This window comes from Oncorhynchus clarkii, chromosome 26 (genome assembly GCF_045791955.1).
Source record: "Oncorhynchus clarkii lewisi isolate Uvic-CL-2024 chromosome 26, UVic_Ocla_1.0, whole genome shotgun sequence".
In the NCBI taxonomy this organism is placed as follows: domain Eukaryota; kingdom Metazoa; phylum Chordata; class Actinopteri; order Salmoniformes; family Salmonidae; genus Oncorhynchus; species Oncorhynchus clarkii.
In genome coordinates this window covers 13,169,995-13,196,720 of record NC_092172.1, presented here as the reverse complement: position 1 = coordinate 13,196,720, position 26,726 = coordinate 13,169,995, and the positions used below count along the sequence as shown (strand labels likewise).

The 26,726-nt window shown below is 43.5% G+C and overlaps 2 protein-coding genes across 6 annotated transcripts in view; both read right to left on the bottom strand.

The window, feature by feature from the left end:
- Positions 1 to 8,196, bottom strand: part of LOC139384925 (putative solute carrier family 22 member 31) — a 15,743-nt gene extending 7,547 nt beyond the window's left edge. The window contains exons 1-5 of the mRNA XM_071129833.1: positions 7,703 to 8,196; positions 5,076 to 5,179; positions 4,772 to 4,926; positions 1,247 to 1,415; positions 996 to 1,141 (exon numbers count right to left, since the gene is read on the bottom strand). Coding sequence (XP_070985934.1) covers positions 996 to 1,141; positions 1,247 to 1,415; positions 4,772 to 4,926; positions 5,076 to 5,179; positions 7,703 to 8,092 — 964 coding nt within the window. The 5' untranslated portion in view covers positions 8,093 to 8,196. The remainder of the gene's footprint in view (positions 1 to 995; positions 1,142 to 1,246; positions 1,416 to 4,771; positions 4,927 to 5,075; positions 5,180 to 7,702) is intronic.
- A 6,497-nt stretch (positions 8,197 to 14,693) lies between these two features.
- Positions 14,694 to 26,726, bottom strand: part of LOC139385095 (ankyrin repeat domain-containing protein 11-like) — a 134,965-nt gene continuing 122,932 nt past the window's right edge. For 4 of the 5 annotated variants that reach the window (XM_071130145.1, XM_071130146.1, XM_071130147.1 and 1 more), the window contains 8 exons: positions 25,717 to 25,917; positions 24,977 to 25,119; positions 24,733 to 24,880; positions 17,335 to 24,587; positions 17,043 to 17,141; positions 16,548 to 16,715; positions 16,320 to 16,412; positions 15,892 to 16,185 (listed from right to left, as the gene is read on the bottom strand). In XM_071130145.1, coding sequence (XP_070986246.1) covers positions 16,000 to 16,185; positions 16,320 to 16,412; positions 16,548 to 16,715; positions 17,043 to 17,141; positions 17,335 to 24,587; positions 24,733 to 24,880; positions 24,977 to 25,119; positions 25,717 to 25,917 — 8,291 coding nt within the window. In that variant the 3' untranslated portion in view covers positions 15,892 to 15,999. Of the gene's footprint in view, positions 16,186 to 16,319; positions 16,413 to 16,547; positions 16,716 to 17,042; positions 17,142 to 17,334; positions 24,588 to 24,732; positions 24,881 to 24,976; positions 25,120 to 25,716; positions 25,918 to 26,726 lie in introns of all 5 variants that reach the window. The other variant, XM_071130149.1, reaches the window with a different exon arrangement.

Below are 26,726 nucleotides of genomic sequence, written 5' to 3'. Positions count from 1 at the left end.
AACCTGCTTTCATCTGTGAAGAGCACAGGGCGCCAGTGGCGAATTTGCCAATCTTGGTGTTCTCTGGCAAATGCCAAATGTCCTGCACGGTGTTGGGCTGTAAGCACAACCCCCACCTGTGGACGTCGGGCCCTCATACCACCCTCATGGAGTCTGTTTCTGACTGTTTGAGCAGACACATGCACATTTGTGGCCTGCTGGAGGTCATTTTGCAGGGCCCTGGCAGTGCTCCTCCTGCTCCTCCTTGCACAAAGGTGGAGGTAGCGGTCCTGCTGCTGGGTTGTTGTCCTCCTACAGCCTCCTCCACGTCTCCTGATGTACTGGCCTGTCTCCTGGTAGCGCCTCCATGCTCTGGACACTACGCTGACAGACACAGCAAACCTTCTTGCCACAGCTCGCATTGATGTGCCATCCTGGATGAGCTGCACTACCTGAGCCACTTGTGTGGGTTGTAGACTCCGTCTCATGCTACCAGAGTGAAAGCACCGCCAGCATTCAAAAGTAACCAAAACATCAGCCAGGAAGCATAGGAACTGAGAAGTAGTCTGTGGTCACCACCTGCAGAACCACTCCTTTATTGGGGGTGTCTTGCTAATTGCCTATAATTTCCACCTGTTGTCTATTCCATTTGTACAATAGCATGTGAAATTTATTGTCAATCAGTGTCGCTTCCTAAGTGGACAGTTTGATTTCACAGAAGTGTGATTGACTTGGAGTTACATTGTGTTGTTTAAGTGTTCCCTTTATTTTTTTGAGCAGTGTATATATATACACATGTATTTGTGCGTGTATAAATGTGTGTGTATATACATATATGTATAGAGTCATCTTCATTTCCTCCTTCCTGGCTGCTGATGCGCTCTTAAAGTGGCAGCGCACGGTAAAGGCTCCGTCCAGGATTTCGCCGCAACCAGTTACACTACCCCAGGCAGCAGACATTATTCATTGACACAGACTAGCTACAAGGGCCAGGATAGGGTGGGGGATGATGATACCTGAGAGCAGGTTCTCCGCAGGGTAGATGTCCTCACCGAGACACACTCTGTTCCTGATGGAGAAGCTCTGGAGACACCTCTTAGCCTGGTGGATCTGACCTGTGGCCAGAAGCCAGCGTGGAGACTCGGGAAACACTGATGGACAGCTGTCCTTCCACAAAAATATATGAAAATGAATTATAATTATAACACACATCCCTCTATATACACTATACTGTGTATCCACAAAAGAATGCTTATGACAGACTCACCACCAATAGGAGAGCAGCAGGAGCAGTGGCAAGGTAGCCACTGCTTGAAGAACTGGCCAATCACGACACAGCACCGCCAGCCCTGGCAACAAGAGCTCTGCCGCGATGGCAAAGAAACCGCTGACCATTTCAACCATGAGACGATGGGGAGGATCACACAGCTCCAGTCCTGGAGAACACAAAGGGAGATGAAGAACGGAGATAAAGGATAGAGAGAAGGAAAATGCAACTGGAACTAGTAGCCTGAATGACCAGAAGACTATTTGTGACCGTTTGTGAAATCCACTCTACCTTGACCTAAACTCCAACGCCCTAGTTCTCCTCCTTCAAAACCCCTCAGAGAAAACAAAGGAAAAAAATATACTAATTTCCTTCCAGTATGTTCTGTCCTGCTATTTTTCCCCCACTCCCCCTTTTAAGAACTTTCTGGTAGTAGATCACTGAGAAGCAGTCCTCCAGAATTCAGCATAAAACCAAAAGTCTGGACTCAATTTACCAGTGATCTTAGAGGAATGATCGAAGAGCAAATATGTATGTGGGTATATTAAAGACAGACTGCGGTGGGCCTCCCTCTCAGGCTGTATCTAGCACCATTACTCCCATACACAGAAAGGTCTTAAAAACACATTGAGCACTCCTTGACTGCTTTCACTTAGCAAAGATTTGTCCACATACAAACACACGAGTTCACACAATCACCTCACAATCACAGGAAGGTTACAGCAAGAAAACCCAGACCCCCCCCTAACAATGGAACAACATCGGGGAGGAGGCGTCTCTTGGTCCAGGGGTGGCCTAGATATCCTAGCCCACAGAGCCTTGTGTTACCTCACACTCAAGCTATCTCAGAGAGGGAGAGGGGTGTAAAGGGGGGAAGGAGGGAGTGAGTGAATGAGTAATGCTCAGCTTGGTTCAAGGGTGTGATTCCAACCAGTGCCCTTTGAACCCTAACATGTACAGCAGTGCAACAAGATGGCACCCGGTGACCCGGGTATCCGATCACAGCCCCGACACACAGTTAATCCCTAACCTGTCACCTTCACCTATCCGTTTAACTTCCCTCTATGACTTTTCCCTTCATTGATCCTTGATGTGTGTTGGCAACAGAGGGAAGCCCCCAAGTGAGTAACCCAGAGGCTAGGGGTTGGTGTGGGATCATGGGGTATAAACTAAGGAACTTCTAAGCAATAGAGGGCTATGGGCAACCAGGAAGTAACATAAACATAAATCCGGGACAGTCCAAATAGTATGACATGTTACGTTTTGTATGTATTCATTTGTGGTTGTCCCTCATCCATTTCATTCGATACGTTACGAATTTGCTGAACTTATGATATGTTACAGATTCCAATTTGTTGCGGCTAATGTTAGCTAGGTGGCTAACGTTTGCTGGGTTAGGGGTTAAGAGTTAGGTTAAAGTCATGCTAAGTAGTTGCAAAGTAGCTTAAAAAAGTAGTAACAAATTTGCTAAAATTCTAAATTCTGTGATGAGAATCAAAACACACACCCTTTGGGTTGCTAGACGTTTGGCGTTCACATTATATGCCCACGCATCCACCCTGCTTTCGTTTGCCTTAAGTAACCATACCAAACGTAACATGTCATATGAGTGTCTCGGATTTACATTTACTATGTTAAGTCTACTCTATGAGACCACATTGCTATGGGAAGTATGGGGGAATACCATGTCAATATGTATTTGTTCTCGATGTTTTGACGTGAAACTGGTGACAGTTGTGAATAACGTTCCATAGTTGGAAGAGTTAATTGAAAATAATGTCATTGTTGATTAGATGCTTTTTTCATTAATTAGGCTATTTTCTCTTGAAATATATAGTGTATCTGCTAGAAAGTAATGGAGAATATGGACACATAAATGAAAACTTTGATTTTTTAAAACATTTTAAATACAGTTATCCAAGTATAAATTACCAGAGCTATGATAGAAAATATGGCAATCTATTAATTATCAAAATGACTGAAGATTCCCGTAACTTTGGAAAAATTACAAGTAGCTTTGCCCTACTTTTAGAAGAGTGGAAATGACATGTAGTGGCAGTGAATTGTCCCAGTTCCATTGATTTCCATACAATATTGACACAATTAATTAATCTGCTCACGCTATTGATTAAAGTAGAACAAGCTAATCAATTTCAGTCTGCAGTGCCTGCTTGGTAAATGTTGATGTGTGAGCAGTTAAGGTACTAATTTAGCAAAATACTCTGAACAAAAATATAAAACGCAACATGTAATTTCAAAGATTTTACTGAGTTACAGTTCACAAGGAAATTAGTCAATAAAAAAAAATACAAATTAGGCGCTAATCTATGAATTTCACATGACTGGGAATACAGATATGGATTTGTTTGTCACAGATACAGTACCCCCAAAAAAATAAAAGTAGGGGCTTGGATCAGAAAAACAGTCAGTATCTGGTGTGACCACCATTTGCCTCAAGCAACGTGACACATCTCCTTTGCATAGAGTTGATCAGGCTGTCTATTGTGGCCTGTGGAATGTTGTCCCTGTGAAGTTGCTGGATATTGGTGGGAACTGGAACAAGCTGTTGCACATGTTGATCCAGGGCATCCCAAACATGCTCAATGGGAGATGTCTGGTGAGCATGCAGGACATGGAAGAACTGGGACATTTTCAGCTTCCAGGCATTGTGTACAGATCCTAGCGACATGGAGCCGTCCATTATCATGCTGAAACATGAGGTGATGGCGGCGGATGAATGGCACGACAATGGGCCTCAGGATATCGTCACGGTACCTCTGTGCATTCAAATTGCCATCGATAAAATGCAATAGTTTGTTGTCTGTAGCTTATGCCTGCCCATACCATAACCCCACCATGGGGCACTCTATTCACAACGCTGACAATAGCAAACCGCTTACCCACGCAACGCCATCTGTCCGGTATAGTTGAAACCGAGATTCATCTGCGAAGAGCACACTTCTCCAGCGTGCCAGTGGCCATCATAGATGAGCATTTGCCCACTGAAGTCGATTGCGACGCCAAACTGCAGTCAGGTGAAGACCCTGGTGATGACGAAGAGCAAGCAGAGGAGCTTCCTTGAGACGGTTTCTGACAGTTGCAGAGATTCTTCAGGTGTCCGGGTGGCTGGTCTCAGACCATCCCGCGGGTGAAGAAGCCGAATGCTAGACGGACGGGGCATCATATATTGTTAGCTTTCTTCCGTGTTTGAGAAGTCAAAGCCCTTTGGATTAGTTCTGTACTGCTGCCCCTGCCATCTTGATTTCCTTGCATGTTTTTCTCCTCTTCGTTCTCGTACCGTCTGCTATTACTTTTACTAATTTAGTTAGCATTCTGGTAATAGACGCCTAATGGGATTTTTTTTTGCATTTTTTGGGGTACTAAACCGGTAATACCATTAATCCCGGGATAAGAGAAGGACGGTATGACGATATGAAAACGTGGATCCTGCCCAACCCTAAACTGCCTCATTAAGTGTGTACTCAGGAGTGAGCGGTATTAGTAGGTTAAGTCAAGTGTACTTACTGGCGAGGTAAGAGGAGAGGAAGACCCCAGCCAACATGGCGCCCTGAGACAGGCGTAGCAGCAGAAACACTACAGGGCTGTTGGACAGACACACAGCTACTCCTAACAGACCGGACAGAGACACAGACAGCAGGAAGCCCTGTCGACGACCCAACCTGAACATAGAGAAAAGACAGTTAGAGATACATAGCTTCCCATGCACACATATGAAACATTCATAACAGCCTAATACCAGTGGTGAAATTAATACAATTGTAGTTTACAATTATACAAACACAACGGGGGGGGGGGGGGGGGGTGTTACCAGTCACACACGGTGCCCAGGAGGACATATCCCACAATCCACCCTGTCATGAAGCAGATGTGCTGCAGAGGAATCTTCCAGTAGTCTCTACACACTAGGTTCCACTGTGGAGCAGAGAGACAGAGCGAGATGGTGACTCATTCCACCTCAAAAAGAACAAGAAAGAGGCTTGACACCCACCATCTCAAGATTGTTCTGAAATCGTTTCTGTAGTTGGAAAAATATAAGATTGTGGCCTCCCGAGTGGCACAGCGGTCTAAGGGAGTGCATCGCATCACTACAGAGCCGGGTTCGATCCCGGGCTGTGTTGCAGCCGGCAACGATCGGGAGACCCCTGAGGCGGCGCATAATTGGCCTAGCATCGTCCCGGGTTAGGGGAGGGTTTGGCCGGCTGGGATGTCCTTGTCCCATCATGCGGCCGGGCGCCACAAGGAGCAAGCAGTGTGTCAAGAAGCAATGCGGCTTGGCGGGGTTGTGTTTCGAAGGACACATGGCTCTCGACCTTCGCCTCTCCCGAGCCTGTACGGGAGTTGCCGCGATTGGACAAGACGAACTATCAATTGGATATCACAACATTTGGGAGAAAAAGGGGTAAAAAGTACCAAATAAAAAAAATATATATTAGCATTCCTTAAACATTATTTGATCTCTGAGGGATTAAGCTAATTGATTTAACCTAAATTGGCAATTGTAAATGTATTGTATTCATTTACTGTAGTAACTACTTGGGTGCAATCAATTAGCTTAATTTCTCAGAGATAAAATGTTGGTTCAACAAAATAATGTTTCAGGAAGGCTAATCTTATCTGTTTCTAACTACAGAAACGATGTCAGAACAATCTGAGATGGCGGGTGTCATGGCTTCCTGAAATGACACAGAATGACCCTTTTGCCACATAGTTAGGAATGGAGTTCAAGCGAGCCACTGAAATAATGACATAATAGGTGGCCTATTTCTTCGCCCAGGATTTTATTTCCAGGGTAGAAAAATTCCGGGGGCAGATTGAGCATACCCTATTTTTAAGGACAGTTAATAAACATGCCTGGAAAGTGTGTGAAACTGTAGCTCCTTTCTCCCTTATTATTACATAAGTACGAATTATAGTCCAGTGGCACGCACACACACACACACACACACTTGAGGGCAACGGAGCGCCTTGTGTGAAGGAGGAGGAATTCAGCTGTGCGATAGATATCATCTCCTGATTGAATAAGAGTGACTGCAGATAGGTTTATCACATTAGAGCCACTGCACTTTGGTTTCCAGTGCCTTCCACCATTTCTCACCCTACTCCAATGCTTTCTTTCTTCCTCCCCCATCTCTTCACTTGCTCTCTTTCCCTCCCTTGCGTCATCTCTTGATCTGTACCTATCATCCAACCCCTTAAATCAGGGCCAGAAGGACCTCCATTCCTGCTGTATGATGTTTATACCCCCGTAGGAACAAATGTCCTGTGACATCACGGAGAAGGGAAGCCAGGAGTGGGGGGTCAGGACTGGTTGCTTCCTATCGCCAGGGAAACATGTGAGAGTAAATACTTCACATCAGGGCCACTGCCTTCCTTGTTGATTTCCTGTCCAGCCCGCACACACTGTCTCTCTCTCTCACACACACACACCAGTATTTGCCTTGTGTCTAAACATTTCCGTAACTGCTGATACTTTTGTTTACCAAGATCCCTTTTATGTATTTGCACAGTGGGATGGGCCTGCCCCCTTTTTGATATTATAATGTGCTGGTGAGATTAGTCCAAGTGCAATAAGTCAACATTTAGTTAGCTTTTCCCTAGAAGCAAAACAGGACAACTTTAGAGAGGCATTGATTGTGGTCTGAAATAAGAATATAAGCCTGGTAGTAAGAAATATGAAAAAGGGTTCCCTTATAGCCAAATAAATTCAGTTGAGCTCGAGTGTTCCTTGTTTATGAGATGGCTACGGGTCAGTACAGAAAGATGAACGCTCATCCTAAGAGTGACCCCTCTCATGTGCTCTGTTGAGGACATATCTTCCCAGGAACTCCATCAGGGTGGAGGAACACTGCTGTCCCTGCATTTCCTGTTGTGCTGCTTTCATCACATAAACACCCATATTGCATGGCTCTGCACAGCAGTCCCGTAATGTAATTATTATATAAACAGACTAATGTGATCTGATAAAAAAAATCATAGCAGCACTGTTTCTCTGGTAATCTTATTCTGGATTTAACCAAAACAACATGTATCCCAGAGTTAAATTCCAAAGCATGTTTACCAACGACAGATTTGAGCAATGAGTAGGCCAAACAGGGCATCCCGTGTCATCTATTGATGTTACATATTGATGACCAACTTTAGCCCCAGCAGTCTGTCTGGGACAATATCAATTAACACACATGTTACAAAGCCCGAAGTTATAGGCTAAACCCAAATCTACTCTGAGTAGGCTACGTTGAATGGATGAAGAACATTCGACAGGGCTTGGCAAAGATATTCACACATTAGCCTGAAAAAAGGCTACTTGTAAAACCAAATTAGTTAAGGTAAATGCGTCGTCACAAAAACATCACTTGCACATGTATGATTGCTAAGCAGGCACAAACTCTCCAAAAACAACCACAAACCATCGAATCCAAGTATATATTTGTTTACCTCTGTCACGTAGTTGCTCTGAAGCGCCGCAGCTTGGTCGTACTCCCATCCTCTCGTACATGGCACTATCTCCTTTGGAATGCTGTCTATGAAGTTGGAGACGTTTCTAGGGTACTTATAAAGTTCACAGTGACTCAGTCCAGAGCCATTCACCCACGGTATGGTAAAATTGAGATACCCTTGTCTGGAATAATTACTGAAAAGAAAATCTGAAGGTAAAAGAGTCGGGTCGGGTTTACAGTGGTACGACCCGGGAATCAGAGTGTAAAAAACGTCGCAAAAAAGGTTCAGCGTCACAGCAAAGTTCGGAAACCAGCTGAATATGGAAACAATTCTGTTATATCGTCCATATCCACCGATTCTGGTATAAATCTTCGTTTCAAAGTCCATTGTTAGAGACCGTGCCGAAACCGCTGTTAGTCAGTGGTGCGGGACATCCACACACACCGCAGGGCATGGCAGGACAGGCTAGATGAGGAAGCACAACTCCAGTCAAGTGGGCAGGTCGGTGAGTAACCGAAATGTCATTGGTGGGAAGTCCATCTGCTCGTACGCACTGTAGCCTAGGCCTACTTCGCACTGACAGATTGCCATATTTATTAACTTCATTCAGAGGATGGCAGAAGGGATCAAGTTGTCAAGTCTATTTTTACCGTTTCATTCACTTAACATGGTCACCAAACACTGCTCGAGGAGTCTGGTAACAGGGGAGGTGAATAGAGGTCTACTGGAATTATATTTTGGAGTGGACGTGTCACTGTCAATGGAAACGCTTGTATGATTGCAAATGGTTACCTCTCCATACGTAGCCTTCTATAAATACTTGTGTCATCTACTGGTCATATTGCATGGCAAAAATAGGCATGTTATATATCCACAGGTCTTGACGTTCTTCTCAAAAGTCTAAACCCCTCATGATCATAGATCTAAATATCAGCCAAAAACATACTTTTCCAGGCGTCCCCCTGCTGGCAAAGCAAAAGATAAGCACCAGTGTTTCCGCTACCTCTGTATAGACAGTTTTCTAATTGGTTTCAGTTGACCACTTTGGTGCCACAGAAGCCTGAATGTTGCCTCGAAGGCCTTTGGGACAAAGTAGGGATTAAATATAGGGATAAAATTCAAATGTAAATTAGCTGTCAGCTAAATCTGGTGCAACACATCCCTTCTCATACTGAGACTGATGATTTGTTGTACATTGTCCCTGCTAAATAAAGTATACACGGGTGTAAAGTGTTACACGTGTATACTGATTGGTATTCTATCAACTTAATTTGCCTGTGATAAATGTGCTAATCAATCTTAATTAATAAAAATGAACTGTTGTTAAATTTCCTCATTTAGCTCGGAAACTGTGTGTGCGTGTTGGCAGGGTGCTAAAAATAGATGTGCCCATCTCCCGAATGACAAGGCATATTTAATTAAGAGTACATGAATGAGAACAAAGTAAAAGCAGAAAACAGTAAATATTTCAAAATTTTATTTACGAACATAATCTCTGAGGAACAACAGCAGTTCTCGCGCTCTCTGTACATGCAACTGTAGAAAATAACAATTTAGAATTTTTACTTCTCCGTTTAGTATTTTTTATTTTCTCGCCTTTGTTTTTGCAGGAAATCAACACAGCTAGAGGTGAAAGTACTGGATCTTTTACAGCACTGACGATAGCATCAACAAACCCCTTCCCCCATAGCTGCTCCAACAATATGTACACAATTCAACTACATTGTACAAATAAAAAAAGTTACATTGTTACATCACCTGCAGCGAACGCACTGTCTCGTTGCTGTTAGAACCCCACATTCTACGCAAGTTTAGACTAGTACAAAGAGGAGGGTGCAAAACGTCCTGGGATATTTATTTACAACTATGTACAATGTCTCCAACGCATTACAGGAGGAAAATTTACACAGCGGAGACCTTTAACTGAAACATACCACAGGTTTCGGAAAGATAATAAATATGTTATTTGTTACCATTTAAAGAGTAGTTCTCCATGCTTTATTAGTCATTTCCCATTCTAAAGAATAAGCTACTGTCTTGTTCAATAAAGGAGAAAAAGAAAACTAGAAAAAGGCTTGAAATTGTGATTCTATTATGCAAAATAACAGTATGTCCAGTTAAATATTAAATGAACACTCAAGATGGACACAGTAGAGGTAACTTGTTACAGACTGATGAGAGGTCACAGGGTAATCTAGGGCATGGCCAAGTGGTTCACTGTATGGGGGGAGATGGGAATGAGACAGGTGTTTGTTACATTTCCTAATAGAAATTATTCTTCACTGGTGTGTCTTGGAAATAATATTTGGACATGTGTAAGGTACACCAGTGTCTGGACAAAAATCACAGGGGATGTTGTCTTTATCAACCAAATGTATTAAAAGAAATGCTAATGAAAAATACACATTTTTAAAAGGTTAAAACTATTGCTCTGTATGTTTGCTGCAAGCTTTGAATACCGAGGTTGGATTTGCCACTGTAATTAACTATCACAATTTCAAGCCTTTGTGGTTCAATAAATGATCAAATAAAGAAATCAAGGCAGGGCTCAAACCATTAAGGTGAGAGACACGAAACCGAAACACACTTGATGTCTTGTAAACAATATTGAGGGTGTGAGGGTGTAGTAACGGTATACATTCTGCTCATAAGAAGTGATTGACATGCCACTGGTTTTTTTCTTATGTACGAAGCATAAAACACAAGACAAAAAGACAACACCCAACACTACATACACGGATCTGAAACACACAAGAATTCTGTTGACAAATCTCCCCTTCCCCCTCAGAAAAAAATCTAAAAAATAAAGAAAATAAAAAAAATCATTGAGGGCTTTAATCAAACTGCTGAAGTCTACATGACCCTGACTACCTGTGCTATGGCATTTATTTATGATTTTACTGCCTTATGACTAGATTTTCCTCTTTCAAAATGTCCAGGACTACAACTAGTCAACTGCCCGTACACTGGAGTAGCAACACCCATTGCACTTGAATAGACATATCATACACAACTATGCTGAACGTGTGTACATAACGTCACAACATGTCACTTGATATTGCCATTAGGATGACTGACAGGCATCCTAGGTGGTAGGTCAAAACATAAAAATAAAAAAAATCAGGACCCACCAAAAATGAAGAAACAATCAATTCTCACAAATCAATATTCCAATTGGATAAAAAGACATTAACATCCTTAACTATCACTTTTGCACTATTCTTCCCCCCTTTGTGTACGAGTTAACTAAGTCTGCTTTTTGGTTCATGAAATTGAGGTGAAAGTTTAATAATTGTCTAGTCTAGGCCTTACTCTTAGCATGGTAAACAACCCAATAGAGTAAAGTATGATGGCCTACTGAATATGAACCAAAGAAACCCCTGACAAATACTAACACCTACACTTGGAACAGTTGAGAAGCTATAGTGAAACAAACTACCTGCCTGTTAATATCTGTCCACTAAATAGTTCTGAATAAACTGGGTGATTGGTCATAGAAAGGATTTCTGAATTTAACAAAAAAGGATTTTGATTAAAAGGCTAATTAAAAAAGATCTCATTCATGGGCATGTAAGTCAAACCTAGTTCTTTTAAATCAAAGACACAATTTACCTATGTTACGCAGAGGAGTATGATCACCCTTTGAGTATTTGAAGAGTAGCACTTTCTACTACTGTAAACATATCTCCACTACTGTACAAAACTAGATAAATAGAGGGGTCCATACTTGCGAACATTAGAAAAAGTTTGAGTTTAAACTCTCTCTGTCTCAAAATGTGCATCAGCCATTTCAAATCATGACATAGTTGCATGTGACAATGTTACGTTAGCTGTTCCACATTACATAACCTGGCACATTTAGCCCTATGCTAACCTGATTAGTTGGCAGTGATTATTTCCTGGAACAAATTCCACATCAGTCTATCAAAGATCGCAGACTTTATATCCACCAACCAAATGGCATTTCTAATTATAGGTCAACTTTTCCACCAGAGGGATATTGTAAGCCTCCAAATTCAAGGTTTACTTTTGTTCCACTTGGTCTGTAAAGTATAGCGTCCCAACATTGCATGACGCATCCTTAACTATGCTGCTACTAGCCACTAACTAGCTACTAACTAGGCAAAATTCAAAAGGCATGTTTTCGCATATATGGCAAAATGTTTGCTTATCCTTTTCACACACATCCTTGTGCTTTAACGGGAAAAAGATAAAGGTCATTTAAGTTAATCGTACATTGCAAAAAATAAAAAATAAAGTTGAAGAGCCTTATGGTCTTGTCAAATAGCTATCATGTACCCCTACTACCCTCACTGCGAGGAGTCATATGCTGCTAAGGCGGTTAGAGGCCCCTTCATGTCAAGCTTTTTTGTTAAAGGTCTAATGCCAACATTTTTATCTCAATATCTGGGTAACAATTAAGTACCTTACTGTGATTGTTTTCAATTAAAATGGTCAAAAATACAGTAGCTTCTAAAAAAAAAAGTTGATTCTCCAGCAAGAACTTTGCTAGGACTGTCTGGGAGTGGAAAGAGGGGCCTAATTGGAGGAGCCTAATGGGAGGAATGTGTAACCTGAAAACTCAATTATTGGCCTATTAAACTTATACTGACTGCCTGGTGATGTCACCAGGCAGTCCAAAAAACCCACCCAGCCAAACAAGCTGACATTTCAAACAGCTCTTACACGAAAAGTGCATTATCATAATTTTCACATCTGTATTATTTCAACCTCAGTGTTGAAAGTGATGTTTGACTGCACTGCCCCTTTAAGGAAATAACTTTACTAGTGGTCCTCAAAGCTCGATTCAAATAATCAATTTGTGACCAAGTGGATGATTCTAATAATGCATATAAAATGTTGTAGCCTAAATAAGAAAATAAGTGGTGATTTTGGTCTAACAGTAGAGTTATACTATGCTATTATATTCAGTATGTTAGGCCTATGTAGAATACTAATGAATCATTAAGTGATCTTGCGAGACTTCGACTCCGCTTTGATCTAAACTTTATTCAAATCCTTAAGTCTATTGACGTACCTGTGTGACAAATCTAATTAACATTTTAAAAAATCCCCATAAAAATCTGTCAGTTTAAGCTAGAGATATGTTGTTTTGCATGGGATGCATCTCAATCCACTGCATCCGCCTATGTCGGCCTTCCGCATCTGCGGTGGTAGGTGGCAGAGCTACAGCGCTGTTTGTCAGACCAGGAGACATTTTGAAAATCAGTCTTCTCACGAAAATGTCTATAGCGTCCAAACGGTTGGCCTACTAACTAATATGACCACTCTATGGAAAGATTAGACTATCAAGAACACAATGGGGTCGTGGTTTTGCTCTATGACCCCCACAACTGTCACGGTACATATAACCCTGGTACCGGTTTTAAAACAAATGAATGGAAGTATGGAGGTATTTTTGTGCCAAAAAAAAGTGGTTAAATATGTGCCCAAAAAATATATAAACATTTCCTGATCTCCTAGATATAGGACAGACACTTCAAAACCTTATTCCTTATGATATTTTTTTTTTATTGTCTGTTTTTCCATTTATGAATGTGTTCAATTTGTTTCTATGGTCTATAGTAGTAAATCCCAAATTCACAATTGTATCCCCAAAAATGTGTGTATATTTTTTCATACCTAGAGGGGTCCTAAAATTCTAAATCAAACAGCTAAATGATCCATGGTATGACCATCTTAAAATAATTCCATATGTTAGCTTAGGAGAACCCCCTCCCACCTCCAAAGGCTTTTAGAAGTTCAACAAGCACCATTCTGAGAAGTGGCAGACAGTTGCAAATGGCAAGAATGACCAGGAGCCAGGCTCGCTACGTTGAGTTATTGGTCCAGTTGAAACTTCGTGTTTTTTTTAATAACTTTGATTAGCAGATGGTGCCGGTTGACCTCTGTTAATTGATGCTCTCATGGAAAAGGGTTCTATTACATCCATCTAAGTCAAGATTTGAAATGGACTGATGCAGAATTTGTAACCTGACAGTCACTGGCGTCATGTCAGGTTAGCATAGGGCTGTGTGTGTCTGGTTATGTAATGGGAACAGCTAACATTTAGCATCTTATCACATGCAACTACGTCAACGATTTGAATTGTCTGATGTGCATTTTGAGACAAGATATTTTTTTTTAAGGTATGTTCACGTATGGACCCAGGGAGTTTGGAAGCTAACACATTCCATAATTAAAGCAAGAATACATTTTTAAAACCAATATGGAATGTGGCCTGTATCTTTGCTAAAAAAGGAGAAGTTTTAGGTGGTATACAGAAGAGATCAGGAACATTCATGTCAATCTGATGTGGCCTGAAAAACGGTTAACCTGATACCTATGACAGTGCCATTCAAAAAGGGAAGTTAAGGATTTCAAATATTGAGCTGGCTGTCAGATCCCTAGTCTTGTGGCCTGAAAGTTCTCCAACATCATGATGAATATTATTCATAAAGACCCACACATACAATTAAAGTCAAATTAATGGGTATATTAAAGAAAGAAAAAGACAAAAAGAAAATCCCACCCAGAATTATAAATGTTATGGTTTTTCTTGTTAGTGGCATTTCTTTCTTGACCAATCCAGATGTACCCTTGTTTGACTTGCCCAACACTAGGTAAATTAAAAATATTCACTGTAAAAAGGCATTTTCTTGGTTTAGATTTTTTTCAGATATAATTGTGTAATAAAGCAATGACTAATATAACTATTCTATTCTTTAAATCATTTTATAACCATTTTGCTACATCTGAGGACTATAGTTGTGGCCCTTAGTTTGGGCATTGTTCAAAACGGTGGGGTTTTGTACTGCCTATGTACGTTGTGGTGATACCAACACAGGTAACTCATTTTGACCAGCCCTGGACAAAACCTATAGATGGGAACGTTACAACTGTGCACTGGAGTCTTTAAAATACTGACAACGTGTGCACATTTTGGCCCATGGGTATGAGGGGGAAAGTGCTGCCCGAAAGTGAACTGTACATACAAAGATCATTTTTATTCATTTATTTTTTTACACTTAACTGAGTGATGTTACAGTACATACGTTATTTACAACTGTGCAGTAATGTGTGGCAAAATAAATTATCTAGAAGGCAGCAAGAATACATTGGTTAACGAATATAAAAACTGTACATCATTTACGGAATACAATTTTTTTTCAGTTTTCTTTTTTCCCATTAAACTAATATTGGCTCTGTAGTGTTTCAAGTCACTTCCTCAGAAACAATTAAATGCCCAAGTAAAGAAACAGACAAAAAGAAGAATATTCTCCTCTAAACCACCATCTGTTTAGTCTTGAATCTTTGAATCGCAACATTCTTGTATTATTCTTTTATCCTGTTTTTCCATTTGCAGTCATGGTTGCAGGTGAACAGGTGTGTGTGTTCTACCTAGCTTGGCAGAGTGTCAGAGGCTGGTTCTTCCTGCATGCAGAGCCAGGTGACCAGACTCTAGTGGGGATGCTCCGGTTCATCCCCATTCTCTGCCTCACTCCTCTGCCCAGGCCATGAGGCGGTAGATGCCGTCTCTACACCTCCGGCATTAACCCCCTGACACACTCTATGGACCCTTGGCTGTACTCTGCTCTGGGGCAGGATGCTGGTTCTACCGGGTGTGGTGGTGGGCTGTGGACAGAGAGGACTGAGGCTCTCTGACTGAGTGTGGCCTTATGGTCCCGACCAGAGAGACAGCGTCCACACAGACTCTCCTATCCTTTCAACAGGAAGAGGCTGGAGGTCCCGCAAATGCCACATGTTACACCACCACATCGCGCATGCATGCCCTTCTGACCATGTGCTGCGTTCTCCTCCTCAAGGCTCACCTGGAGCTCTGTGTCCACTGTGGTGCCTCATCCCCATCCACCAGGAGATGATTCAGAATGGTGGGAGGGCTCCTCTCCAGCGTTCCTTTGTGGTTTCATTTACGGGGACCAAAAAATTCAGAAAAATATTTCTCCCCTATTCTCTGTCCAAACATCACCTAAAAGGGAGGTGGTGTTGGGCGCTTCAAAGCAAAGCCGCTTTTTGCTTTTTATATTCTGAACAAAAGCATAAAAACTTGAGGGATGAAAGTGCAAGTTGTGTTTTTCCCCGGTAAAAAGATGCTTCCTCCTCTCATGGAAGAGAATCATTAGCAAGTTTTTTTTTCTTTGAATTTTTTCTATATAATATATAGGTTTTATTCCTCTTCCAACCGGCTAGCCCTTACCATACGTTCTGTTTGATGTCTCTTTGAAAAGTGATGATATTTGACCTCTAACTCTGTGAACGAGTGCATGTTTCTGTCACGCGGGCAACAGCACAAAGTCATCGTTGACGTCAACCATTGGCACGTAGAAGGAGGGGACCTCGTTGACGCACAGAGACTTGTGTACAGCAGGGTCCAGCTCCTGCACCTTCAGTTGCCACTCCATCCTCTGCACCGCGTTCAGGGCAGCTGCCTCATGCTGCTGCCGCATTAACAGACACGTCTGAGAAGAGAGAGAGGCCATTGTGCTACTGCCATACACAAATACTACTGCCATACACAGATAGCCCGCATATCAACCAAACAGCAAATGTGCCATAAAATAAGATGTGTGGTCCTTCATGCGATCATATTTACCTTCATGCGGTCATATTTGTCATCCACATCCTGAATCCAGGAAATGAACTGGCGAGCATTGAAGCGATCTCTCACTGACTTGTTCTCATCACCCTGAGTTAAAGATGACAAGCGTTAAAGTATGTCAGATGTTATTGTTTTATATGTATATAAAATATTAAGAGTAATTGGAAGAGCTGACTAAACAAATCCCACGTGAATGGCCCTGTCTGTCAACTTTCTGCCCACCTTTTTGACCACCCACAGACGCACCTGACTCTCTGTTGGCATGTTGTACACCTCAGAGTCCAGTAACATAGTGCAGGCACTGAATGGGACGGCCTGATTGGCTATCGTTCTTGCCGCTCTGCAATGGACCCGCAGTACTTCTTGCTCACACGAGACAATAAGCTTTTCCTGGAAGGAAAGTCAATACAATAACATTGGAGAGAGAGAGAGGGAGAGGGGGAGAGAGAGAGAGAGAGAGAGAGAGAGAGAGAGAGAAGACAGACTGGAGTTTCAACTTTACTTCAAAATCTTTTTGAGCAAACTGATAAGGTTAATGTGAAATGTCACACATTTTTTACGGTGCTTGGTTGGAGAAATGCATATTGCAGTTGCATTTCTATTACATAGCAGCTTTGAGCCTTCATCAAAGGATCGTTCAAAGCACTCCTTCTCAGTGCGACTTCAGAAGTGAGATGGATAGATATTAGGGAGGGTACAGTGAGCCCGTGTTCTTACCCTCTCTATGCTGTGCTGCAGTCTCAGCTTCCCCCTCACTGTCTCCTGCTGTCGAAAGAGCTCCTTCAGGGGCTCCGATAACGATGGAGGTGGAGCAATCTGAAAACCAGGGCAATGATTATTTGAGGTCATGATGTAACAAATCTTTCCATTGCAAAAAGTTCAAACTTTTGTTGTAAATGTGCTGTTAGGTTATTATAGGTGACAGTTACTTGACGTGTATCATTGTAATGAAATAAAATCTATGAATCAACAGATGTGTGAACATTTGTAGGGGAAGGGAGGGACTCACCACTGGGATGTGCAGCTTGCTTAGCGGCTTGCCATCCAGCAGGTAGGAGCCTGTGTAGGTCACGTACTCAGCGTAGCACTGAGGGGCCTGTGGTGTGATGTAGCACAAGATCTTCCTCTTCTCCTCTATTTTTTTCCGTATCTGCAGGTATTCGAAGTAAGGGTTAGAGCGGTCACTGTGGTAGGGTTCTATGTCATCCAGTTTGATGGCATTGACAATGACAGCCAGCGTCTGTTGAATCATCTCCCTGGTCTGCTGCATGGCTGTGTTGACCAGCTGAACCTGCGGTTTCGGGAACTTCCTCTTGCGTGGATGCTGCGTCTGGGATTCCTCTTCCTCCACAGGCCGCCCTTTAGTTTTGCTGACCACTACAGGAGGCGGCAGCGGGGGAGTCGGGGTAATGGTTGCTGTGGTGGAGATGGTGGTGACAAGTTCCTTTTCTTTCTCCAGAACAACAAAGGGGACAAAAGTAGGGGTGGGAATAGGGGTGGTTGTGGTTACAGCCATGCTCATGGTGACAGGGGTAGGGGCAGATGGAGGTATCACGCTAGCAGGTATAGTGGTGGTGGTTGTACTCTCTGCTACTACTCTACTACTCTGCTTTTTTGTGGTGGTGGTGGTGGTATTCTCCTGTTTTGCCAGCATCTGGGCCCTGTTTCTGGTCATCCTCTGTGGGATCTCCTCCACCTTCTTGGGAAGGTCAGTTGACAATGTTGTCAGAGTGACCGTGAGCTTAGATGTTGTCTCAAGAGCCTCCGAAACATGGACTGTACCAGAAATCGTGACAGCAACTGGTAGAGGAACTGAGGGGACTGGACTGCAAGTTGGCCCAACAAAGGGATCTGATACCTGCCCACTTTGTTCTGGTTTAACAGTTGTCAAGGAGTCCATACATGGAGCAATTACAACTGATAATGACTCGGTCAGTGACATCTGCCTGTGATGCGGAGTATTGTTTGTATTAACAGCTGAGAACATCATGTTTCCATCACTCTCATCAGTCTCTTCATATGTGGCTCTGTTTTCAAAGACCTGTGGTTTCACAAAGTTATTTTCAGGGACATTCTGAGGCTCAGACTCAAATTCTGGCTGGAAATTGTGTTTTGGTGAGGGCACAACCAAATCCTGCAAAGAATCATTGAGTGGTAGGACCGCGGAAGGGCACAGGGGTTTGGCCAGGATAGGCAGGTCAACTTCCATAAGCTCTTCGCCCTCTATTGTTTCAATCGCAGGAGGCCTTATATGAGCAGGTGGAGGCTTGTAGTCGGTTGGCACTGCATCTCTGACATCAAGCTCTGGCATCTCCTTGTCTGGCAGGGAGGTCGGGAGGGAGAGAGAAGGGAGGTCAGGTAGAGAGAAAGGGCCAAGATCATCAAGCTCATCCACTGTAGCTGAGAATGGGTCTGTCCAGGGCACCACTGGCTCGTTGCTTACTGCTAGAGGCATATGGCTCTCAGAAGTAAAGCCATGGGAGTTTTGTCTGCCATCTTGTACTGCACAAGAAAGCTCTGAGTCCATCTGGTGATTATCCTCCAAGTTTGGCTTGCAGTCTGTGAAGAAAGACTCTAACCTTGTGGAGGATGAGATGGTTGTCAAGTAGTTTGGTTCCAATTCCATAGGTGTCATTTCAGGTCTTGCTGGAGAAATTAGAATGTCCTCCACAGCCTCTTTTTGCTCGTCAAAGTCAGGGTCAGGCACATAAGACCTGTAAGCAGCATATGGAGGGGTCACTGATGGATGGCCAGGTATGGCAGCAATGGGCTGCAAATCACTGTCTGAATGCGAGAAGGGACTGGTTATCTTGGAGACAGCTGCCTCTATTTCCCCATAATTCCTTTGAGGAGATTTCAAAATCATCTCACAGTTCCAGCTGATGGTATGATCACTGGAGTTCTCCACCAGGTTGGGTAGTGGATGTGAGGGAGTCAACTGATGCACCTCTGCAACCCTTCTCTCAGGAGATTCAGCCCAGTCCTTCCTCAAAGGCTCTTCAACCCTTGGAGGAGAGAATGAGCAGACGTCCGTCGTCTCCTCAGCAGCATGATGATCAGCATCTGTTGGTTCTTCAAGGTCCCCTTCCTCCTCCTCCTCTTCTTCGTCTTCCTCCTCCTCCCCCTCCTCTTCGTAGTCCTCTTCTTCCTCCTCCTCCTCCTCCTCAACAACAGGGGGCAGATACTCACTGCCACTGACTGGGTCAGAGGGAACAAGACTGTGCTCACTTTGATGAGGCTCAGAAAGGTCATCAATATCCAGGGGAGGAAGAGCAGCAGGTGCAGGGGTGGGTGGAGCAGCAATGTCCAGACACGGCTCCTGGGGGTCAGGTCTGTGGACTGGCGTTGAGGGCTTCATCAGGAAGTTGTTGTAGACACTCTCAGGTAGGTGTTCACAGGTCTCTGTGCCAGCCATTGCTGTGGTGGCCCCATCTAGTGCAGGCTGGGCAAGTTCCAGCCCGGGAGACAGCATTCTAATAGGTGAGAAGTAAGGAGGAGACAGGCATTCAAGTCTTTCCACTGATGCTGCCTTGTCTTCTGGAGGCTGGGAGGCTGCCAAGTCAAACTCAGAGGCGTCTGGCAAAATGTGTTGTAGAAACTTGCCAGCTTCAGCTTTGAACTCATCTTCCAGGGGTCTTCTAACATCAGACGAAGCCGATCGGCTGACAAGGGGCAACTGGAGATTCTTAGCCGGAGTTATACAAGTCCCTTCTTGGAAGGTGTGTGATGAGTTGGAGTACCTGTCAAAGAAGGATGGGGAGCAGGCATTCATAGACATGGCCATGGCTGATGAGTTCTGACAATCTAACCCATCAAACATTATATCAGGGTAGTCCTCTGCACTGCAGGATGGAGTCCGTGGCGTCTGCATGATTTCCTCATAGCTGGGACAAGAGATTACAGATGTGGGGGTGGGAACACCCGTTGGTCTATTCTGATCTTGCCGAGGTGAGGCAGGGAGATTTTCTTTCATCTGATGGCCTGCAAGCCAGTCCTTTGAATTTTGAGTGTCAATGGGTTGTGGCTTTCTTTCTGGAGACATAATTTGGGCTGGGAGACCAACATCTTTGAGCTTCTTCTCTTTCAATGCAGATTCTAAACTATTTGATTTTTTGGATGATAGTTCATTGCGATTTTTCTTTATTTCCTCAGTGGACTTCGTTTTATCCCTAAGTTTAGGATCCCCTGATCTGTGTCTTAGTTTCTCCATCTGCTTCATCCTCTCCTTATGCTTCTTATGGCGTTCTTCAATCTCCTGGTCTTTTAAACCTAACATTTGCCCAAAGCTGGTTAGTTTGAGATCCCCATCAACCAGAAGCTTTGAACGTGGACGGTTGTCTTTGCGAGCTGTGTCTTTAGACTGAATTACTTTTTCATTTTCTTCTTTAACCTTGGACTTAACATGGTCCACCCTACTGTCTTTGTCCAAAGAGTCTCGATTTCTCTCTTTTCTCACATCAAATTTGGGACTGTCTTCCTTTGATCTTTCCTTCAAATTGATCATTTGAGGACTCTCTTTCAATCCAGATTTGATCTCCTCCTTGGAGTGTTTAAGGGATCCGAAGCCATCCGTGTACTTGTGCTTCTCCTCTTTGACTTTCTCCTTATGTTTCTCTTTTTTCTTTTTGTCCTTGATCTTATCACTGATGACAGTACTCAGTTTGTCTTTGTCCGCTTTTTTAGACATCTCCTTTTCAAACTCCAATGTCTTCTCAAAATCATCTTTATCACCCTTAGACCCAAATGGAAATGTGTAAGGGTCCGCTTCTAATGGCATAGGCTCTTTCTCGAAGGGCAGACTTTCTCTGCGTCCATAGGATTCTCTTATTTCCTCGATCTTGTCTTGTTTATCCCCTTTTTCCTTCTTGACTTTGTCCTTCTCCTTGTCATGACTCTTTTTGGAGGATGACGAAGATGAATGTCGGTGCCTCTCTTTCTCTCTGAACTTGTCTTGAGGATTAGATATGGAGAGTGAGTCTCGTCTCTCATCAGTAATGTCTGGAAGGCTGATGTTGGAGGAATCATAGTAGCTGCTGAGCACTGGCTCATGAACCTGATCAGTGAAGCTGTCTGAGGATAACTCACTGTTCTTGTCATTGGAGTCATCCTTGTAGTCATTCATGGCCTCTTCCTCCAGTTTCTCCAAGAGCGACTTTTCATTTTCCCCACTCCCCTTTGAGGGCTTTCTGTCGTTAACATGATCTTGCTTGTCTTTATATTTACTCTTGGTCTTTTCCTCATTGGCGTCCCTCTTGTCCAACAGCTTCTGCTTGTTTTTCTTCTCTTGGTTTGAGTCCACAGACATTCTGTCTTTGCGTTCTTTGTGTTTTGCATCAACAGAATCCTTTACTTTCTTATCTTTGTTGTGTTTCTCTAAGGAACCCTTCCTCTCTTTCCCCATATCAAATGTGGTCTTGTCTTTTTTCTTGTGGTCTTTATCTTTCTGTTTTTCTGTTGTGTGTTTGGCCTCAGCAGAATATTTTCTGGGTTTTTCCGTTTGGAAGTGATCAAGCTCATCCCTGTCAGATGTGGAGTCTTTCCTGTGAGAATCAGACAACCCAAGGGAATCACTTAACTTGGCCACACCCCCATTGTAATTGTCTTCTTCATCCTCACTTTCATCTGTGAAAATGTCTGCGATCTTGTACCATGTTTTCTCAGGTTTAACTTTCTCAGGTTTTCGCTCCTCCTTCTTCACCTCAAGGACATCTTTATCCCGGTCAGCATGCTTGTCCTGCGAAGCCTTTTCTTTCTTGTCCTTAGTTTGTTCTGAAGACACCTTCCTGTCCTTGTCTTTGCTGTGTGTGTCTTTGTGTTTGTCTTTAGCTCCCTCCTTCTTGTCTTTAGAGCCTCTGTCTGTGTCTTTTTCTTTCAAAAGCTTCTCAGTTGAGGTCCTCTCAGGCTTCTCCTTGTCCTGTTCTATGGATCGGTCTTTAGGCTTTTCCTTGTGTTTGTCAGCTTTAGTCTTTTCTCTCTTTTCCACCCCATCTCCCTTTCTGTCCTTCTCTTTTCCAGAGTGGTTCCTTTCTCTAATTTCACATGGTTTGCTGACAGGTTCAATTTCTTTGAAGGAGGCCTCATTCCCATAATCGTCTCTTATAGACTCCTGTTTGATTTTCAAGTCCTTTCTTTCTTTAGTGAACTCATAGGAATCTTTTCGGTCTCTACTGCTGTCCGTAGGGTCCTTCTCTTTCTTCTCTTTGACAGTATCTGCAGATTCCTTTCGTTTCTTCTCCTTTTCCACAGAGTGGCTGGAGTTCAGTTTCTGTTTTTCGGTCAAATCCTTTTTCTTGTCACAGATTCTTTCTGAAGAGTCTTTCTCTTTCTTCTTGGAGGTAGGCTCTTTCTCTGACCGTTTGTCATTATGATCTAATTTCTTGTCTTTGATTTTGTTCTCCTTCCTCCGGTCTCTGCTCTCTATTTTTTCAGTCTCAACGATCAGCTTTACAGTGTTGCTTGCTTTATATTCTTTGTAGTCCTTCACAGGAGGAGCATCCCAGCTGTCATCTCCATATAGGTCGCAGTCAGAGGAAAGGTCTGACGCCCATCGGTCGTGGTGGTCGTCTGAGGCACTGAGCTTGGTGTCTTCTAGGTTTAAGAAACGGTTACTGACATCATAGACGTCATAATCAGGCTCTTCCTTCAGAACCTTGTCTTTCTTAGATTTTTCCTTCTCCTCCCTTTTCTCCTTATCCACCTTAATATGTTTTTCTTCTTTTTGCTCACTGCTCTTCCTGTCTGGTTTAGATGACTTGTCCTTTGACTTTTTCTTCTTCTCCTCTTTATGAGTCTTTTGTTGTTTCTCCTCCTTGGGCTTCTCTTTTTCCTTGAGGCTCTTTTCTTTTTCAGTTTTCAAGGGCTTTTCCCTCTCCTCCTTGCTTGGCTTCTCCTTGGTGGACTCTCTTGTTTTCTTGGATTTCTCCTCTTTAGCATTTCTTTGCACCTCTTTTCCAGAAGACCAGTCTCTGTCCTCAGATTTGCCTTTCGACAACCTGTCCTCCTTTTTCAAATGCTCTTTTTCATGTTTCGACAGTTTAACCTTGCTTTCAGCTGGGGACTCAGTCTCAACAAGGAGTGACTTTTGCCTTGAATCATCAAAATCAAACGAGAAGCTTTTAACAAATTTCTCGTTCATGTCTTGATTGAGCACTAAACTGGGAGCCTTTTCTTTCTCTTTGTTTTTGTGCTTGTGTTTGACTTTATGCTTTTTCAACACTTTGCCATCTTTATCCGTTTTGGAGACAGTACTGTCTGTGTTGGAGTTCTTGTGAAAGTCAGAGTTCTTTTTGTCTAGTGCATTGTTGTGCACATTGTTTTTCTTTCTGTTTTCCTGTGCTTTCTTTCTCACCTGTTTCACTGACTCGACACTCGAGTCGGCAGAGGAGTAGTCCGACTCACTGGAAAGCCTTGTTCTAACCGAGTCAGAGAGGGAGCTTACATCTGACCATACAGGAGATGACACAGTCTTCCAGCCGTCTGTCCTCCACTGCTTTGGGTTATGCTCTGTCAGCGAGGGTGTCAGTTTCTGAGAGCTCATGCTTCCATGAGAAGAGGAGGAAGAGGATGCAGAGTGAGTACTGAACGCAGAGGATTCTTTTAGGCTCATTGTGGAGTCCTTTATACAGTTCGAGCTCTTCATAGAGCCTTCATCATCCTCACTCCCTATGTCCCCACAATCAGAGTCAGAAGTGCAGAATTTGTCATTGACTTTACCAAATCTGACCTCCTTACTGACATTATTCTTTGTCTCCTTCTTCCGCTTCTTCTTAACTTTAGTCTTCTCTTTCTGCTGTTTAGAGCTCAGTGTAGCAGAGTCCCGGGCCTTGTTATTAGTAGGTGGCGCTGGTTGCCGTGGTGTGGGCATAGGTGTGAAACACAACGTCCCATTATCCTCGTCTGAGCTGTCAGAGAGAATCCGTCTAACAGCCTTCTTTGGTGTGAGCGAGTTGCTTTTGGAATAGGTTTTGACCACCTCCCCCTTCGGTACAGAAATTAAGCCGCCAGCCTTCGTGACACTGGGAGACTCCTTGCGGAACTCTTTCTTGAGCAAGTGCTTGTCGTCCACCGGAGGGACGCGCTCTTCCTCATCGTCCTCGTCAAACTCATACTCGTCCTTGACGGGGGTGGTTGTTGTGGATAGGGCCTGATCCAGCCCTTTCTTCCCTTTCAGCTTCAGGCCCTTCTCAAACTCTGAGTCTGTGTTATTGCCATCAACCGAACTGGATGGGGCAAACGATGGGGCATCTTCTTCCTCTGAGGATTCTGAAAAATAGATAAATAACAGTTAAAGAACAGCAAAAATCTGTTGCACCCAGTGGTGAAAGGAAAAGCAAGGAAGTTAAAATACAAGTAACAAATGGCAGAGTGAAGGTGTTCAGAGCTACTCATGGTATAAAATGTCACACACCTGACGAGCTCTCCTCACTGGAGGTATACGTGCCTTTTCCAAGCAACAGATTGAGCATCGTTGGGGAGTTCGCAACCTTCAACGCGGTTTCACCCCTTCTGTTGCTTTGTCGAGGGTCCCCTCCATACCTTAAAAGCAACTTTACCACCTACAAAGAAACAAAAACATTGAAACATTGGTCTCGGACCTAAACGCGGCAATTGGCTTTCTACATGAGCAATCGCAAACGTAACACTGGAGTTACCTTGAAGTGCCCGTTGTTTGATGCGTCATGCAGAGGGGTGTCGTCGTCCAGGCCCTTGGTGTTGACCTCTGCACCGGCTGCCAGCAGCTGCTTGGCCACGTCGTAGTAGCCTCGGTTGCACGCTTCATGCAGTGCAGTCCAGCCTGTGAATCCCAAACACAGTTATATAACGGCTCTAAAGTTTTTCAAATGTCGGATTCAAAATTATTATAGCACCCAGTTATGAACAATTTAGATGGCTAGAGAAGCAAAGAAACGTGCAACTATTTACATAAATACAGAAGTATGGAGATATGAGGTGAAAAGCAGGAGCATGGAGGAGGAGAGAAGGAGGAGCAGAGAGAGAGAGGAGGAACAGAGAGAGAAGAGAGATGAGGAGCAGAGAGAGAGGAGTAGCAGAGAGAGAGAGAGGAGGAGCAGAGAGCGAGAGAGGAGGAGCAGAGAGAGAGAGAGCAGGAGCAGAGAGGGAGAGAGGAGGAGCAGAGAGAGAGAGAGGAGGAGCAGAGAGAGAGAGAGAGGAGGAGGAGCAGAGAGAGAGAGAGAGAGAGAGAGAGGAGGAGCAGAGAGCGAGAGAGAGAGAGGAGGAGCAGAGAGAGAGAGAGCAGAGAGAGAGAGAGGAGCAGAGAGAGAGAGAGAGGAGGAGCAGAGAGAGAGAAGAGAGAGGAGGAGCAGAGAGAGAGAAGAGAGAGGAGGAGCAGAGAGAGTAAGTTGACCACCAGCCTGCAGGGGCAGCGACTCACCTGCGAAGTCTTTTACATTCACGTCCGCTCCCTCACTGATGAGCTCCTTGATGCGGCGTGCCTCTCCGCGGATGGCTGACCGGTGCAGCCTCGTCTCGCCCCTCTCATTTCTCTTGTTTACTTTGTCTTTGGTTTTAGATGCAGAGTTTGGCGTTCCCTTCTGGCCCAGACTTGACTGTGACTGATGCTTTGGTGTTGTGTCTACAAGAACAGGACAAAAACAGAGTTTTAATAGAATTGGCATGATTCAGTTCTATAGTAAAAACATGAGCCAAATGAGCATAGGGCTACATATTACAGTAGTACCATTATGTAACAGTGCAGAATATTTCATTGAAAAACAACTGTTACAACTCCATCGCCTGTAGGTGGCACTCTTGCTCAAGACATCAGGAGGAGAACTCCAAGACTCCCAATTGCTCAAGTTCATTTCATCACATTTAGTGGATTAAACCAAAGCCTTAACCACATGTACATTATTGAGTTTGCAGAGCGTGGTCCTGAATGCCATTTGAAACTCACTTCATCTGGGTTCTGTCTTTAAGGAACAAAACTCAGGCACAGATTAATTTGTCTTAACAGTAGCAACCCGCCAAATAATACTAACAGAAAACATATAACCCAAATCAGAAGCACGACATAATCACCAACACACAGATCAGCGCTATTACTTAATAAGAGGAAATAGCCTACTAAAGCCGCCGTTTCCCCAAACGTTTTAATCGCAATGTTTTTAAGACAGAGCGTAAGTACAGCACTTGAAGAGGAAACGCTAGATCCGATTCATCTAAATACAGATAGCAGATATGAAATGAAGAAAAAGCCTGGGTCTGGATATTGTGTGGTTTGGACCAGATCTGATATGGCACCATTAGGTCCCCTCAGACTCCATCCCTGGGGTAAACTACTTTCATTTCCCTCATGGTTGAACGCTACATCCTAAAACAAAGCAGCAACAATTTACCGTACAGGAACGTGATACCAACTTCTAGAGCCCAAAAATCTCCCCA